The sequence below is a fragment of the Schistocerca nitens genome, chromosome 6 (assembly GCF_023898315.1).
Source record: "Schistocerca nitens isolate TAMUIC-IGC-003100 chromosome 6, iqSchNite1.1, whole genome shotgun sequence".
Taxonomy (NCBI): Eukaryota; Metazoa; Arthropoda; class Insecta; order Orthoptera; family Acrididae; genus Schistocerca; species Schistocerca nitens.
The window spans coordinates 433185393-433202110 of NC_064619.1; the positions used below are offsets into that span (position 1 = coordinate 433185393).

At 42.9% G+C, this 16718-nt stretch overlaps 1 protein-coding gene across 4 annotated transcripts in view; it reads right to left on the bottom strand.

Moving 5' to 3' along the window:
- Nucleotides 1-16718, bottom strand: part of LOC126262337 (myb-related protein B) — a 210922-nt gene that overhangs the window by 43902 nt on the left and 150302 nt on the right. For all 4 annotated transcript variants that reach the window (XM_049958900.1, XM_049958898.1, XM_049958901.1 and 1 more), the window contains exon 3: nucleotides 6965-7114. In XM_049958900.1, the coding sequence (XP_049814857.1) occupies nucleotides 6965-7114 (150 nt within the window). The remainder of the gene's footprint in view (nucleotides 1-6964; nucleotides 7115-16718) is intronic.

The following is a 16718-nucleotide window of genomic DNA, read 5'->3' on the forward strand; positions in this document are numbered from 1 at the left end:
TCTATTAATATCAAGGTCATTTGAGATAAACACCAGTACAGGGTGGACAGGGCAAGAGCATATACTTAGGAGTGGCTTGCGCACAATATTGGAAACCTGTAACTGAGAGGTCAGGCAAGAATTACTATCCCAGCTGTTCCCTAGTTAGAATTCAATGCTGTATCAACTGTGCCACATAACCCAGGAAAACTATTAAATATGTGATTTGAGATAAAGAAGAGATTCCTGTCTAACTGGAAAGTCAGAAATAAAGATCGCAATTGTGCATTCATTCGCTCAATTAAATGAATGAAGAACTTCAGAGTACACAAACTTGAGAATTAAATCCATCCAAAATCTGAAAAATAAAAGCCATTCACTCCCTGAAACTCCATTTCAAGAACTGAATGCTCTATAACAGTTTCACCATCACAGCCAAGTGACTTTCAAAACTTCCTTTTAGTCACTCATATGGAACCAGGTGACCAAATACCGTCATTTTCTTTCATTGTCACCCCCATAGATGAATTACCGTGGATTGTGACACAATGGATACCTTAGTAAGTTAAACACAAACAGTATACCTCCCAGTCTGTCAATATTTTTATTCCATAACACCATATCCAACCATGAATGGCATTGGTCAAGTTGCTAACTTTCTCTGTTTTATTGGGTACTTTTAATGACTTCTACCAAATACAGTTTGTAAGTTCGTAAAATGATTGTGATACTTGGCAGGGAGTAAATTTCTTAAAATTCCGAAAGAGAAACAGTGCATAAGTCCCTCTTGCAACATCATGTAGACTTTTCTATCTGGTATGCTATTAGTCACAAGATCACCAGTTATAAAGGTGTTACCAGGCATGTAAACTTCGTCACCACCAGAACCGTAAGTAACGCAAAACAATGAATGCTTCCACTGTGGTGAATTTGTTTAACGTCAAATATTTTCGTGACATTAATGCAGTCTCTTCGTACAGTGTCGTATCTGATATCACTTGAGTTTCTGCTATTGCAAGACAAGAGTTCTAACTCCCCGGATGAAGTTCACAAGCATCCTATAGAAATTACACTAGAAAGAACCTTACCTTTTCCCAAAGTCAGAGCTGAAGAGATAGAATGAAAACATGCGCTCAATTAGCACGTTCCAGAATTGGTCGTCTTATTTTGATACAATGTTCCATTATAACTTTAATTTTGCTGTATAAGGGCGCAAGACGAATCGTACAGTATGCTTACGTTCATATTTATTCAAAGAGATGTCCTGTAAAATTAAAAGCGAAACAGAAGAGGGAAGCGAAGTTAGCTGCGTTTCCATCAGCTGGGCAATACTTGGTGACGCCATTTGACTCACCGTAGAGCGCATTCGAACCGCGGCCTTCGGACTACGGCCGTGACGTAAAATAACGACCGGCCGTTACGTCACACCTCACGTCTCCCGACACGTGATGTCCTTGGCAAGCGGTCGCCGTGACCTTGCTTCAACTTATCCCTGTTCGGCTCAACCTGAGTGTTGTGCCCATTCAGGCTCCCGAAGCGTGCGTCATCGAATTCTTTGGTTGCCGCGCATAATTTCTATCCACAGAGGTCATGCATAATCATTTAACGCCTGAACATCACTCACTTGAGACCTCATGACAGATCTTGGCTAAACTGCTATTCGCCTACGTATTTATTTATAACAAACACCAGAGAGAGAGAATCTTATACATTGTCGAAAGTATTTTCATAACATCCTTCATAATATATAACCCTTGTTTTATCGAAAAGGGAAAGAGGACACCTGCTTACTAATGCACAAACTTAACACAGACCACAGTTTATACACTCGGTCAGTAACCGTCGTTGTTAGATCATGATTGTTACCCCAAGTACTATCAGCATCGTTAACATGATGCGCACGATCCCTTAATATTTTTGCATAATAATCGGCCACACTTCTGAGCGGTAATGATGATGATAACATACTGGCCCTTAACTATCAGTTGCTGTATTCTGTGGGGGCGGTCAGCAGAAGCGTTCAGCAAGCTTATCACTCGTGACCTTGGCAGTTGCTCGGGAGGGGGGGGGGGGGGGGCGAATACAAGAGATGACTAGCGAAGCGATTCCATCATGCTCGGAGCGCAATGGAAATCGATCAAGTGTGATTACGAATGAACTGCAATGGAAACTGTACGTATGATAAGTGCACGTTTAATGAATACATTTTTTTAATTTTGTTATTTGCGTTTTCTTCCAATTCCGCTTACAAACTTAAGTGTCAGAAAATAGCCATACTTTTCGTTCTTTGTGCATGTGCCTCGAAGCTTACCTTTTTTGCGCGCTACAGTCACACTATTATTTTGCGAGTTTGTAAGCGAGGAGATTACATTCTTCAAAATATTTTTTACGAATTTCTTCAGCGCCACAGGGCTAGTAATTCAGTCAGCCATTAACTTAAATTAAAAACAGTAGTAGGAAACATTCGTTCTGTCGAATACGGCACCGTATTTCGTTCTCTCACCACTCCAAATGAAAGGAGCCATTTTTTTCTAAACTGGAGGACAAGAAAAATGCCCAGACGAAAATATTCTGATTTATTAAGGTTGCCAGACGTTCCGATTTTCCGGGACAGTCCCGGTTTCAGGTTAAGGACATCTATGTACCGAAACATACTTTCGGGCCGGCAGTTTGTCCAGGATTTCGAATTTCGGATAATTATTCTCGTACACTGTATTTTTTTCCAAATTCTTGCATGGACCTATATTTCAACTTCGGTTGTTAAGCAAGATAACGGAAGTTTTTATCACGGTTGACAAGAGTTCCTGAAGGAGTATTCTTGAGCGGTAAAATCACTGAAGTGTTTGTTTTCAAGTGATCTTAAAATGCCAAAATGGAAGTGTTCGTTCCAAGAAAAATATTCAGATGAATGGCTCGCCATAAAATGAAGTGACTAGCAAGTAGAATGTGGAAGTTATGATGCGTTTCTATGGCACACGGTGGGAGAGCTGACATTAAGGATCATTTAGCAGCGGAAAGCATAATCACACTTGTACCCTGTAAGCTTTTAAAAAAGGATAGTTATTTTGTTTCAAATTCATTTAAATAGGGCAAATTAGTAACAGCAGCGGAATTAGCAACGCGCTATTATAGCGTTAAACATCAAATGTCTTTTGAATTAGTGGACAGTACTAGGCTAAGCTTCAAACTTTTTTTAATGATTCCAAAGCACCAAAAGCTGTGACGTTGGACAGAACAAAATCAACAGCAACAGTGAAATCAGTGTTACCGGGTGACATCCAAACAAATACGTGATGATTATCACAATGCCGAGAAAATATTTCCATTAATTAATTTACTTTTGAAGCTTAAGAGAAGTGCCCTGGTTTGCCCCGGTTTCTGCTCCCCAAATTACGTCCATTTTCAGTCAGTGTAAGAGGAATGTCCCGGTTGGACATACAGAAATTTTGGCAACTCTATCCCATGAAGGCCTCAAGTTGGTACTTGGTGGGCAGTTGAGCTGCTGTTCAGAAACTACATGACGAGTGAAAATAAACTTCTGCATACCTATTTCAAATGGTTGTACGACTGAACATGGAAAACTCCAGAAAACGGTAACATGGACTTGGGCACCTCGTTCATAGGACATAAAATTACGTACATTTCTAAATAAGCTTAACAATGGTAGCGGAACATTAATCACATCTGGAACTAACCCCGATTATTCCAGATCTGTACGGTAGTATGTACGACTCGTCTAAACTTCCCTAGTAAGCCCTCCTTCCTCGTATATAGTACTGTGACAAACAGCGCTCAGTTAAATGTAAAGTAGGCTTCCGCGGCCTTTGTCACAGTCAATAAAATTCGAGGCCGTATTGTCATTTAGAAAATTCTGACGTTTCGGCGACCGTTGCAAGGCGCCTTCTTGAGGTTCTAGGCGCTACAGTCTGGAACCGAGCGACAGCTACGGTCGCAGGTTCGAATCCTGCCTCTGGCATGGGTGTATGTGATGTCCTTAGGTTACTTAGGTTTAATTAGTTCTAAGTTCTAGGCGACTGATGACCTCAGAAGTTAAGTCGCATAGTGCTCAGAGCAATTTGAGCCTTCTTCAGGGTGTATTGCAGTTAGCAATTACTGACAGCCCTCTGTTGTCAATGAGTTGTAGGAGCACAGTGGGAACTCGCTGTGTCTGATGTCTGTCGCCCGCTCCTGCCCCATTGTACCACCTTCCAGCTGCTTATCGCCTGCTCTTCTCCACTGCACCTCGTAGCTGCGATTTTGTGACTGCTGCGACCAACTTATGGTAGGACTGAAGGCTTGCAGCACCAGCACCCCTCTCTACTTCAGTTGTCCTATAGTCAATCCGGCTCGTTCTCCAGAATAAGGCAAAAAAATGATTAGTCCATAAAATTTCGGGCCAACTGCCGATATCCGCAACGCCAACTGGACACATAACGCATGTGCCGGCGCTGTCTTAAATATTGTGAGCTCAGAGTATCCTCACAAGTATTCACGTATACATGATCAGAAGACAGCGCCGAAATATCGTGGCAGCAAGTTGCGGATTTCCGGAATTTCGGCCGAAATATTATGGAAAAATCTGCAAGCAAGGAAAGTATTGAACCTCACACAAAATGATTTCTCATGTAATTAGTTTGTAATTATTAATGGTCATTGTTACGTATTTTACACTTTTTCCGTCCCAGAAGTTGTCCGTACTAACGATTTTTACGCTGCATTATTAGAAATAACCACAATATATTATTACCAGTCATTTTCGGTGATTCAAGAATTTCGGTGCCTCATGACAACCCTTTGTTGCGATTGGCGACCCGTATCTGTTAAGAGTGAATTACGACTTTTCTGTCAGCTTCTGTTATCTTGCCCTCATTCAGTACTGTCTACAGCCAGCAGTGAGCTGTTTAACACTTCCAGCATTTGGCAATCTCTGTAGTTACACTTCGGTTAAGTGCGCACCAACTATCTGCGATAAATGGCACATCTTCGTAAACGATTAATCAGTTGTACAAGGACATTGAAAAACGCTGCATACGATACACAACTTCATAACAATTCGTGACAAAATCTGTCAATCCACACTCCGTTACTCACCGCGCATCGCGGATTAATGACAGGATTTTTGCTACCTGTTTCAAGGAACAAATCTTAACTGTCGAACAATGACACGGTAGAGACTACACTGTATTTTCTTAGTTCCTCAGAGCTGGGCGTTATTAATGAGAGGAAATTGATTCGCTGAACTATTTATACTTGCGCAGGTTTCAATACATTTAACAGTTGTGATTAGTGAACCATAAGGAAGTTTAGTACGAAGCAGGGTTCTAGTAAAGACGACCCATCGTTAATACTGCGCTTACTCGGCAGGATATCCGATCAATCTTTACTGCGATTACATAAGTGCGGTAGTTATGTCGACAAGCACTTCGAGTAACTCTAAAAACGACGTCGCGGGGAGCTGCTAATGTGCCAGCACAAAAATATTTATTTTTGTACGAGACATAGTTCAATAATTCTTCCATCAAACGAAATTTTTATGCTAAGGGCGTATATGTATTTATATCGGTATACCTGGTCTCCAACGGGTGTAATTTATTTGCCCGCATCTCGTGGTCGTGCGGTAGCGTTCTCGCTTCCCACGCCCGGGTTCCCGGGTTCGATTCCCGGCGGGGTCAGGGATTTTCTCTGCCTCGTGATGGCTGGGTGTTGTGTGCTGTCCTTAGGTTAGTTAGGTTTAAGTAGTTCTAAGTTCTAGGGGACTTATGACCACAGCAGTTGAGTCCCATAGTGCTCAGAGCCATTTGAACCATTTTTTTGTAATTTATTTATTGTTGGCTAGAGAAAGACAATCCCCGTCTTTCTCTCGTATCTTTTGTAAAGCTATAACTGTAAGTGACGGCTCGGCTTTACGGCATATTGTGCCGAAACAAATATATGAATCGCAACTTTAGCTTATGGGATGAAATATTATTAAACACCCCCCCCCCCCCACACACACACGCACGCCTTGAATGGGCACACTGATTGATCCTTGCTCCTAATTCCCCGACACTGATCGTTTTGCTGCGCTGATGCAAGTCACGGTAGTGCAGTAGTATGTTTGTGCGAGCCGGTTGTATGAAATCATCGCACACTGAGATGGGCCGCATGGAGACGTAACAGAATGGCAGACACACCCTATCGTGTATCGACTTGCCCATAACCACACACTTAACTGCTTTGCCCAACCCGATGCAGATTGTCCGACTCCTCTACAAGAAAGAGAATAGCCATCACAGCTGTGCCATAGGGCATAAGAACAGTGGTCGTGAAACGATCAAAACAGAGTGTGTCACGTCAGTTTCAAACCCAACAGAATTCGCGGATGTTATTGAATGCAGATCTACCTAAATACTGCGAAGAAAACATTTCGTGGCTGGTTCCTCGTAAAAGACCGCTCTCACGGAGGCACGTTATACTGCACGTTTCCAAAGGGCCAAGCAACAAAGAAACTGCACATTAGCTAATTTACGGTGACCAGCCAAGTCGCGATTTTGCCTCTTTTTCGATGTGTTTAGCCCGCAATGTGTAGAGGGTGTCGCTCAGGCTACAAGTGGTTTTGCGATGCTTTGGGACTTTTTTCGCGCCATAACTAGCGCTCTCTCCGCACCCTCTCTTCCTCTTCGAATTGAGGCAATTGTGAAGGCTAGGCCCCGTGGGAGTGAATATGCTTTTCTGCACAGTCTGTCCCAACATCTTCGAGGGAATAAACTTCAAAATTATGTTCACTGCATGTACCGAACGTTCATCAACTCAAAGGCCAGGAAACACAGAGGCTTTGGGATACAGGTGACATGTATTTTTGTCTATTAGCCGTAATGCCAGCTGTGCATCATTCTTCTTCTTCTTCTTCTTCTTCTTCTTCCAGTAAGTACCGAGGTTCAAAACTCTCAGAACTGTTTACTCACTCTGCAGGGCGAAAAAGACAAAATAAAACGGAAATGCTCACCTCCTTCGTCCATGGACCCTTGACGAGCTCCGGATTGACGACTTTCTGCCAGCGCTGCTGGCACTGCACGTCCGACCGGTCAGGGAAATGTTTCGCGATTATCTCCCAGCGCTCACTGTACACTTCCACCAGCTGCTTCAGCCGGGAATCCTGGAACATAAGGCACCACGCCACTGTTTAACACACGTGATGTATAACATAATGGTTCGCAGAGAGGGCGGAAGACGGCCGCAGAAATTCTTTCGATGTAGGGGAAGGAAGTGGGGTGGGTAATAAACGTAAGTCAGAATTGCACACGTAAGGTTATGTAGAACTAACTTATAACACACATATACAGTCTGAAAATATTTTGAATAAATATGATGAATTTCTCCAAATAATGATTGCGAAGCAAATTAGGAAATAAAATTATGTAAATGGCGAAACTGCAGACACGCAGTACCCTCACAATTAAGTTACTTCTGCATAAACATGGTCCCCCAACTGCTTTGTGCAGCAGTACGAGAATATTTAACGTTAAAGGATGTAACTGCAAGGGCTGTATTGTTACTGGACAATGCACCATCGCATGAACTTGTTCTGAAACTGGATGATGGGATGATATTTGTAAAATATTTACCTCCTAATGTGAGCCTTATTTCTGCCAATGGATCAGGGTGTCATTGCTGCCAAGAAGAAAATGTATAGAGGAAATCTGATATAAAAGCTTACTGATGAGGGCAGCAAACACTGAAAACAACTGACTGTACCACACGCAATTTATGAAGTGTCGAAGGCGTGGTGCAACATAGAACAATCAACTGTAACCAAGTAATGGATAAACATTAATGCTGAAATTGATGAAATCAGTGATACCGATGACGGAGAGGTTTTAATTACAACATTGTAATTATTTTTTGTTTTTGAGCAACTCAAACTTCACCGTGCTCTTTCATTGCGGGTTATCCGCGGTTTTCAAGTTCCTAAATACGCGGATAAACGACAGTACCCTGCACTTGAAATCATTCCCGAAGCACATAGGTACTACCTCTTTGAAATAAACTTACAAAGCTTTCAATAACTTACAAGCTGTGTATATATTTTTTAAATTTTTTTTTCTCCTCTGAGGGTGACTTCATTCATTTACACACAATGGTGGATTTCTGCTACACGTAACATCGAGGAACATATCCGACACGTTTCACATACCAATGGCTCTTGTCGAACAAGACGTGAGAATCATTCTCTAGTGATCCCTTTTTGTCCTCATACATAGCCCCAAACCCCAAAACTGCGTTTACCTACGATTTTATTGGTATATGTTAAGTTGGAGAATTCGGAAAACAACAACTTTCACCAAGCATTAATGTATCTCAACCGTGCCAACAGATAGCTCGGGTGTCTACTAAAGCAAACATACTCCGCTTACACGCCACTTAAACATGAGTAACATAATAATTTGGCTTACTGTAACTTCGACTCTGTCGACGAAAATTTACTGTTTCGTCAATACCTCGTTATTTATTTCAAAGAAAAAGTAGACTGTGCTTCGCCATGACTTCGAAATGATGGTTTACACACATGCTGATAAAACGTATCCGTGTCTCAAGTACGCAAATTCGAACACTAAAAACGCAAACTCTAACATGGAAGAAACAAATCCTTCAGAAAGCTATCGAAAACAAACTGCTTAACACTGTATGAAGACTGCTGAGAAAATCTAAATGCAGTCGCCTAAACTATTACACCTTATTCCTATTCCCATTAGAACCACCAACCAAGAGGATACTGGACAGAACTTAGGTACAATACTTTGCACACAGGGCCTTAATTATATGACCAAAGCACAGCCTACATCACATATCTTTTACTGTTACGACTGGAATTAGGTCATTTTCAGATTATAAAACATTAAATGACGCGCACCAGCTGATGCTGGAGATAGAAAACATCCTCTCCATATTTTAGATCTGAAGATCACCTAATTTGGGCGGAACTGGATGTATTAACCAAAAATACGTGATGTGGGCTATTCTTCTTTCACAGACGTATAAAACACTTTATTTTCTCCTGGCGACACAATACCGCCTTGCAAACTTCAAATTTGTTTTGGAAACATCCCCCGGGCTGTGGGGAAGCCAAGTCTCCGCTGTATTCTTTCTTCCAGGAGTGTTAGTCTTGCAACTTTAGTAGGAGACATTCTGTAAAGTTCCTTCACCAGAGCCCGATTAGCAGCCACTTTTGAGTGTTCCTGGGATCCACAAAGTCCCCACACTGAATAATATGGGGAAGCAGTGTGACTAAGCCTGAAGAACACCTAAATTATGACGAGAGAGAGTTGCGCGTTAAGGAATTAGTTTATAGAGTGAGCTGGTTAACAAGAACTAAATACAAAAACAGACTTCTTTGTGCGGAAACTGCAAACAATAGTGTGTTTTCAGTATTTATTCTAGTGCAACTGAGGAAGATGGGGAAACGACAACGAGGTATATGAACGGGGCAAAAATGCGATAGAACTTTTCCGAAGCATAAGAAGCCTATCTTGGAACATTGCAATTCCCAATAATGTTGAAAAGACGTATATGAGAGACACTATCTACCCATTTTAAGTTACGTTGCAGAAACACGGATACTGACGGATATAGCCAAAAGCAGAATACAATAAGGGGAAATAGAGTTCTTGAGGAGTGGAGCTGGTGTGACTAGATTGGTAGAGAAACAAAAGAACGCCCGTGGGGTACGTAACTAAAACGAGTAGATGGAAATGTAAAGGATAAGGGAAAGGAGGAATGCAGAGGACGAGGAAAACATGGGAAGATCGAGGATGACACAAAAAAAAAGGTTTGGTTTTCAGTGCTAGAAACTGTTTAAAATGATTTCTCACATATCGTATCTGAAGAAAAACGTGTGTTTGCTTTTTCATATTTTCTGGATTTCAGCCGGTTGATTACTTAACTCAGTGCACCTGATGCTAGCGGGAGAATGACTATTCACAATGAAAATTTAGCTGAAATAATACCGCGTAAGTTAAAAAAGGTAAAATAGGTGTAAATGCCGCTTAACTGGAAAAGAAAGAAAAATGCGTACTTGAAGCGTCGAAGGAACTCCGTGGGACTGACCGAGTAAGATGATGTTTGTTGCCTGTTACGAAGGTTGTAACGTCGCAAGACTAACTAAATGCAGGAGGACCTGCAGAGAACCTACCCGAGTCGCTGACAGGCACAGCGATGACACTAACTGCTAGACATTTTACACACAGAGGTCATGTGTGAGAGCTGTGTGAATATGTGTGTGTTTTCTACTTCGAAAGAACACCTTTTGGCAGAAAAATTAAATATATAGCAGTCATTTCTTTGTGACTGTCCGTGTCTCAACCGTTGTATATACACTTTAAAAAGTTACATGTACAGGCAAACAAATAATTACTATTTCAGACAAACTGAATCGTATATTCACAATCTGAGGAAGTCAATGATGCGTTGGTCCACCTCTGGCACTTATGAAAGCAGTTTTTCTGCTTGATATTCATTGATAGATTTGGTTGGATGTCCTCTTGAGGAATATCGTGTCAAATTGTGTCCAACTGGCGGGATAGATCATCAAAATCTCGAGCTGGATGGAGGGCTTGCCCAAAGAGAGATCCGGTGACGATGTAGGGTTTGGCAGTCACGAAGCCAAGGCGTATTCGGGCGGACATTATTTTGCTGAAATACGAGTATTAAGACCATGATGGCTTGCCACTCAAGGGCAACAGAAGGGGGCGTAGAGTATCGTCGACGTACCGCTGTCCTGTAAGAGTGCCGCGGATTGCAATCAAAGGGGTCCTGCTACGAAAGGAAATTGCACCCAAACCATCACTTATGGTTGTCGGGCCGTATGGCGGGCAACAGTCAAGTTGGTATCGGGGCGTCTCCAGACACGTCTTCGCTGGTCATCAGGGCTCAGATCAAATCGGAACTTTTCATTGAAGACAATCCTATTCCAGTTAATGAGATTCCAGGCCGAAGATGTGACTAGAGACGCCCCGAACATCGGTGGGACATCAACCTCGATGTCGCCTGCCATATGGCCCAAGAACAAGGAGTGATGGTCTGGGGTGCTATTTCTTTTCATCCCTTTTGGTTGTCATCCACGGCTCGCTCATAATACAGCGGTACGTCGACGATATTCTACGCCCCGTATTGTTGCCCTTCATGCCAAGCCATTCTGCAAGATAATGCCCGCACGCTCACGAAGAGTTTCTAATGCTTGTCTTCGTGCTTGTCAAACCATACCATGGCAGCGTGGTCGCTGGATCTCTCTCAAACTGAGAACGTTTGGTGCATTATCGGCAGGGCCCTTCAACCAGCTCGAGATTTTCACGATCTAACGCGGCATTTGTACAGAACTTGGCACGATATGCCTCAGAACATCCAATAATCCCTCCGTCAACGACAAGCCGAATAACATCTCGCCCAAGAGCCAGATGTGTACCAACGCTTTATTGACTTGCTCAATTTGCGAAGCTCTTTATCTTGAATAAATCATCCTACATGTGCATCATATCTATTTCCGTCCCAATCGGATAATTCTTTCGTGGTGTTCGTTTTTTTTTTCCTTGGAGTGCATATAATCCACAAATTCTGACGCTGGACAATGAAGGACATGACCACACGGCGGGTAATAAAAAGGGGGAGAGCCGTGAAGCACGATTTCCCCATCAGCCATCTGTGCACCTTGGAGCGCCCGTGCTAGCAGCGCCCCGCCGCTCTCACGGCTCCAAAGCAAGGCAGGTACAGGTCCCATCGGACACAATGGCTGGCAGCTCTGCCCGACGGACAGGTAACCAGCGCCCTGGAAATTGTGTCGTGATAGCAACTGGATTTATCCCCATCCCCCCACCCCTTAGGCTCGTGAATCGAACCGGGTCCGGAAAGGGTACGCACATCCTATACTCTATACATATGTATGTTTCCACCCTTCCTTCCGTCCTTCCTAATTCGCTTGCATACAGCTACAGGGGTGTCCAAGGGTCAGATTTCAAAAGGGTCGCTGAAATGTTACAAGGGCCCGATTGCACAGTTCGCATCCGTCCAGTAGTTTAGTAAATAGCAATTGCATGCACGGTTTGCTTCAATTTGTCTGAAAAAATTCCAATTTCAAATGCACTACTAACACTTGCCATGTGCGCCAAGATCACTTGAGGTAGACTGAGTCCAAGACTAATACTAGTTATGGGACTAGACGCATTCTTGTTTAGTTTAATTGTATCTCGATGTATCTTCTATTTCATAACCTCTCCTACAGTATGGTTGGAGCTTTCTAAGTCACTCAGAATTGTAAGTGCGCTCGACAAAACATTGCGACAGGACTACCTGACATTTGTTTTTCAATATAGTCAGAGTTAATTTCAGTTACTGTCTATTACTGATCCGTAGATTTCTCCCTGTCCCCTTTATTTAACTTCATCAATTTCGGCAACTAAAGACTAATATCTCCACATTCCCGAAACAGAAGATTAACAGGTGAGTGTAACTTTCTGTCTGATAGGGAAACAGTATTGGTACATTCCTCGAATCTATCCAGTCATTACAAACGTAACGACAGACAAGTTACCATGTCTGCTCCGTCACTAGAAGTGGATGACTGGGAACGAGTGGTCTGGACTGATGACTCGTGCTGGATCCTGTGGCAATCCGATGGAAGGTTTTATATTTGTTGAATTCATGGAGAATATCACGTCATATCATGTGTAGTGGTTGGTTGGTTGATCTGGGAGAGGGGACCAAACATTGAGGTTATCAGTCCCTTCGGATTAGCGAAGGATGGGCAAGGAAGTCGGCCGGACCCTTTCAAAGGAACCATCCTAGCACTTCCCTGAAGCGATTTAGGGAAAACACGGAAGACTCAAATCAGGATGGCCGGATGCGGGTTTGAACCGTCGTCCTCCAGAATGTGCATGTGTAGTGTCAATAGTGAAGTACAGAGGAAGTGGTGTTACGGTATAGCAGTGTTTTTGGTTGTAGGTTGTGGTCCCGTTAGTGCACTTAAAGAACGCTCAATACAGAAGGATGTGAATACGCCGGCCGAAGTGGCCGAGCGGTTAAAGGCGCTACAGTCTGGAACCGCGCGACCGCTACGGTCGCAGGTTCGAATCCTGCCTCGGGCATGGATGTGTGTGATGTCCTTAGGTTAGTTAGGTTTAAGTAGTTCTAAGTTCTAGGGGACTTATGACCACAGCAGTTGAGTCCCATAGTGCTCAGAGCCATTTGAACCATTTTTGAAGGATGTGAATACATTCTACATCATTTAGTGCGTACAGCAAAGGTAAAGTTCACAGTTTAGAGTCATGATTGTTTTTGTCAGCACCGTATCAATAAAGCAATATCACTGGGGCAATGGTGGAGAGTAAAAATTCCTGACATGGACTGGTTTGCCAAAGTCCCGACTTGAACTCAATGGAACATCTTTGAGATGAAATAGAAAGTCGACTTCGCTCCAGACAGAGGAAGAATGGTCTTCCATTCCTCCACAGAGATCCCGGCACCGCACTAGGAGTGTCCAGCAGAGTTTAATCCGTGATAAAGGCGAAGAGTGGACATCCTTACTAATAAGTGTCAGGAACTATCTTGGTCAGAGTGTAGTGGTCCCTCAATATACCATATTATTACAAACAGATTTTGGTGGTTTCGCAATGCCATTCTTAAATTCACCGTTATCTTCTCTGACTACTAACAGGATCTGCGCTTGAACAATATTCAACACGTTACCGTGCTGGTTAATCTTGCTTCATTCAGTATAAGACAATGTGAGGTCAAACCGCGCCTCTCAAATCAAATGAAGCAGCCAGTGTTAAAGCAATTATTCTAACAGTTTTCTCTAAATCTGTTAAAAGGGAAATACATAATGACGACAGTGTTAAAGCAATTATTCTAACAGTTTTCTCTAAATCTGTTAAAAGGGAAATACATAATGACGACAGGAAAAAAATATAACTACTTCCTGAAAAGAGCAACATTAAAAATGACATATCGAAACTTATACATCAACGATTTCATTTTGTTTAACGAACTAACGACTGTCTGCGAACATGCATGGGAAATTATTTTAACACAAAATTAATACCTTTTATGGTAGAAAAAGTTTACATTCAGTTAATGAATTTTAAGACACTGATTGTGACGTGAACCAGTAGCCTATCAACTGCAAAACCGATACAAGATACAATCTCTAATATGTAATGATACTATTATTTCTTACGTTTGCAAAAGCCATCACTGTGATGACGACGTTTGGTTTGTGGGGCGCTCAACTGCGCGGTCATCAGCGCCCGTACAAAGTCCCAATTTTTTCACAGAACAATTTCTTTCACAGTCCAATCCAGCCACTATCACGAATGATGAGGATGATGATGAAATGGTGAGGACAACACAAACACCCAGTCCCTGGGCAGAGAAAATCCCCCACACTGCTGGGAATCGAACCCGGGACCTCCATCACTTTGATGACTCTCTACAAAGAAAATGTAAATAAACAAATAGGTATCATCTGTCAGTAATATCTGATATGATTACGACACACTTTAGCAATAATCGATGATGTTTTCAGATCGCTGAATTGTTGTGAGTAATTGGGTTTGAATTTTTTTTTTACATATGCACTAAACGTGTGACGTAAGCACTAAACAGTGTGTTGTTTTGTAGTAAACGTTGGTAGCGAGGCAAAACCGGTGCGTAAATGTCAGTCATTCGATTTTTGGCGTTACAGCTATTCCCGTCGGCCATGTCGTCCGGTCTTTGTAAAGCGCTTTTCCACTAGCACATAAACTTTCGCAAGTCGTTGGCAGAAGTTACTACTGTAAGTCATTTGACGTGGAAACAACCTCAGCACGTCGACGTCCGCGAGTTCCGTTTACTTGCAGGGGCAGCTTCCACAAGTTAGTACAAACAGTATCCTGCCGCAAGTATCTGCCGAACTTGCCAGTTGCTGTTAGTTTTTCTCACACTTGCAGAAGTTCTGTGTATTCAATACCAGTACAATGTCAGTGAGGAACAGGAGAGTGGAACAAAGATTGACGTACCGAAACAAATGTACTGAGGGAACCCATAAACATACATATTTAACTACCGTCAGCCACGGAAGTGCGAATAAATTAACAGCTGTTTTGTTTCACCAGAATGGAAAGTGGAATGGCACTAGGGAATTCTTTAAATTTTAGCTGATTTTTAATCTTCGCCATAAACATTAATGCATTACGTTTGTAGCGCATAATGTTTGCAAAAATCGAACAGTACTCAATAGGCGGTCTCTTTGTGATACAGTCCACCCAGATAGCTGAGTGGTCAGCGCGGCGGTCTGTCAAGCCAAGGGGCCCGAGTTCGATTCCCGGCTGGGTCGGAGATTTTCTCCGCTCAGGAACTGGGTGTTGTGTTGTCCTCATTATCATTTAATCATCATCATCAGTGGAAGGCAACGGGAAACCACCACTGGAGTCACTTACGTAGACGCTCATGCGGTGGACCTCCATGACGTGGTTTCCCCCATGACAAGACCAGCCGTAAGGCAGAACACAAAGTTTTTTATGATACAGCTTGCAGCATTTTTGTAATCTGCTTTCGAACATTTTATTGTACTACAGACAAGAGATTTTTGAAGACTGCATAAAGGTTTTAATCTGAGCGAAGCCCTCTAATTAAAATTCACTGAATAGTGTTTCTTGATAAATATGTACACCTCTGTATCCAATTCTTCACCAAAACATTTCTTCTTTTTCTTATCTTTTTAATTTTCGTCATGATTTTTCTTCAGTAATAATAATGATGAAGGAACAACGATGGTGGCTGCCCTCGTTTTTAGCACGACAATGTAAGCATCCACTTGCCGATCTCACGACACGGTTCTAGAGGAAACACTTCTGCAAGTACTTGCGGGAAGTTACAAGCTGCCCGAGCGACTTTCAAACTCTAACTTGTGCAACTTTTTGTTCTAATGTAAACGATTCACCAAGTGCTCGTAAATACCACTTGTGGAAGTCATTTGCTAGTGGACGCATGCCTTTAGAATGCGCGTACAATACATGAGAATTGGTGCCTTTTATATTTCCTGTTACTGTCGTCGGTGGTTGTTGCTTCCTATGGAATGTGATACAGTACTTTTTTGTGTTTCGTGGATGAATTAGGAGACAGCTGCTGCTAGTCGCGCAAGCGAGAAAAAAAAAAGGGGGGAGTACATCATCACTGGAAGACGCTTCTTGGAGGAGCAAGGCGGCCACGGTCTGCGAAAGCAGCTGTGGTCAGCCCTTGGACGCCCTACGAATGGGGTAACTGTGTGTATGCGCGGAGGGCCCTGGGGTTACGCGTTCCCCCGGTGGGAAGCAGCAGAGGACGCGGAGTCGCGGGAAACGACGCACTTGGAGTAGCAGGGCGGCAACCCTTCAGGAGCCCCTGTACCAAAAGGAGCTCTCTGGCGCATTGTATTTCTTACAGGACGGTAGGGTGGGGCGCCCAGGCAAGCCCTTGGCCACTCGCGTTAAGAGGCTACAGCGGACGGATACTGCGTACAGCGGTATCTCCTCCCATTGTTAACACTGGAAACGACAGATCCTTTCCTAGCTCCACTTCGCGAGAATCGCTCGTGCAGCAAAGTCCCGTGTGACTGGAAAACAGCGTATGTCACTCTTGTTTACAAAACGGGTAACATATCAGGAGCACTTATACACCACACCAATACCGCTTTTACACCAATATCGCCGACGTCCGTCTGTTGCAGGATCTTGAGAATATTCAAATATCTAATA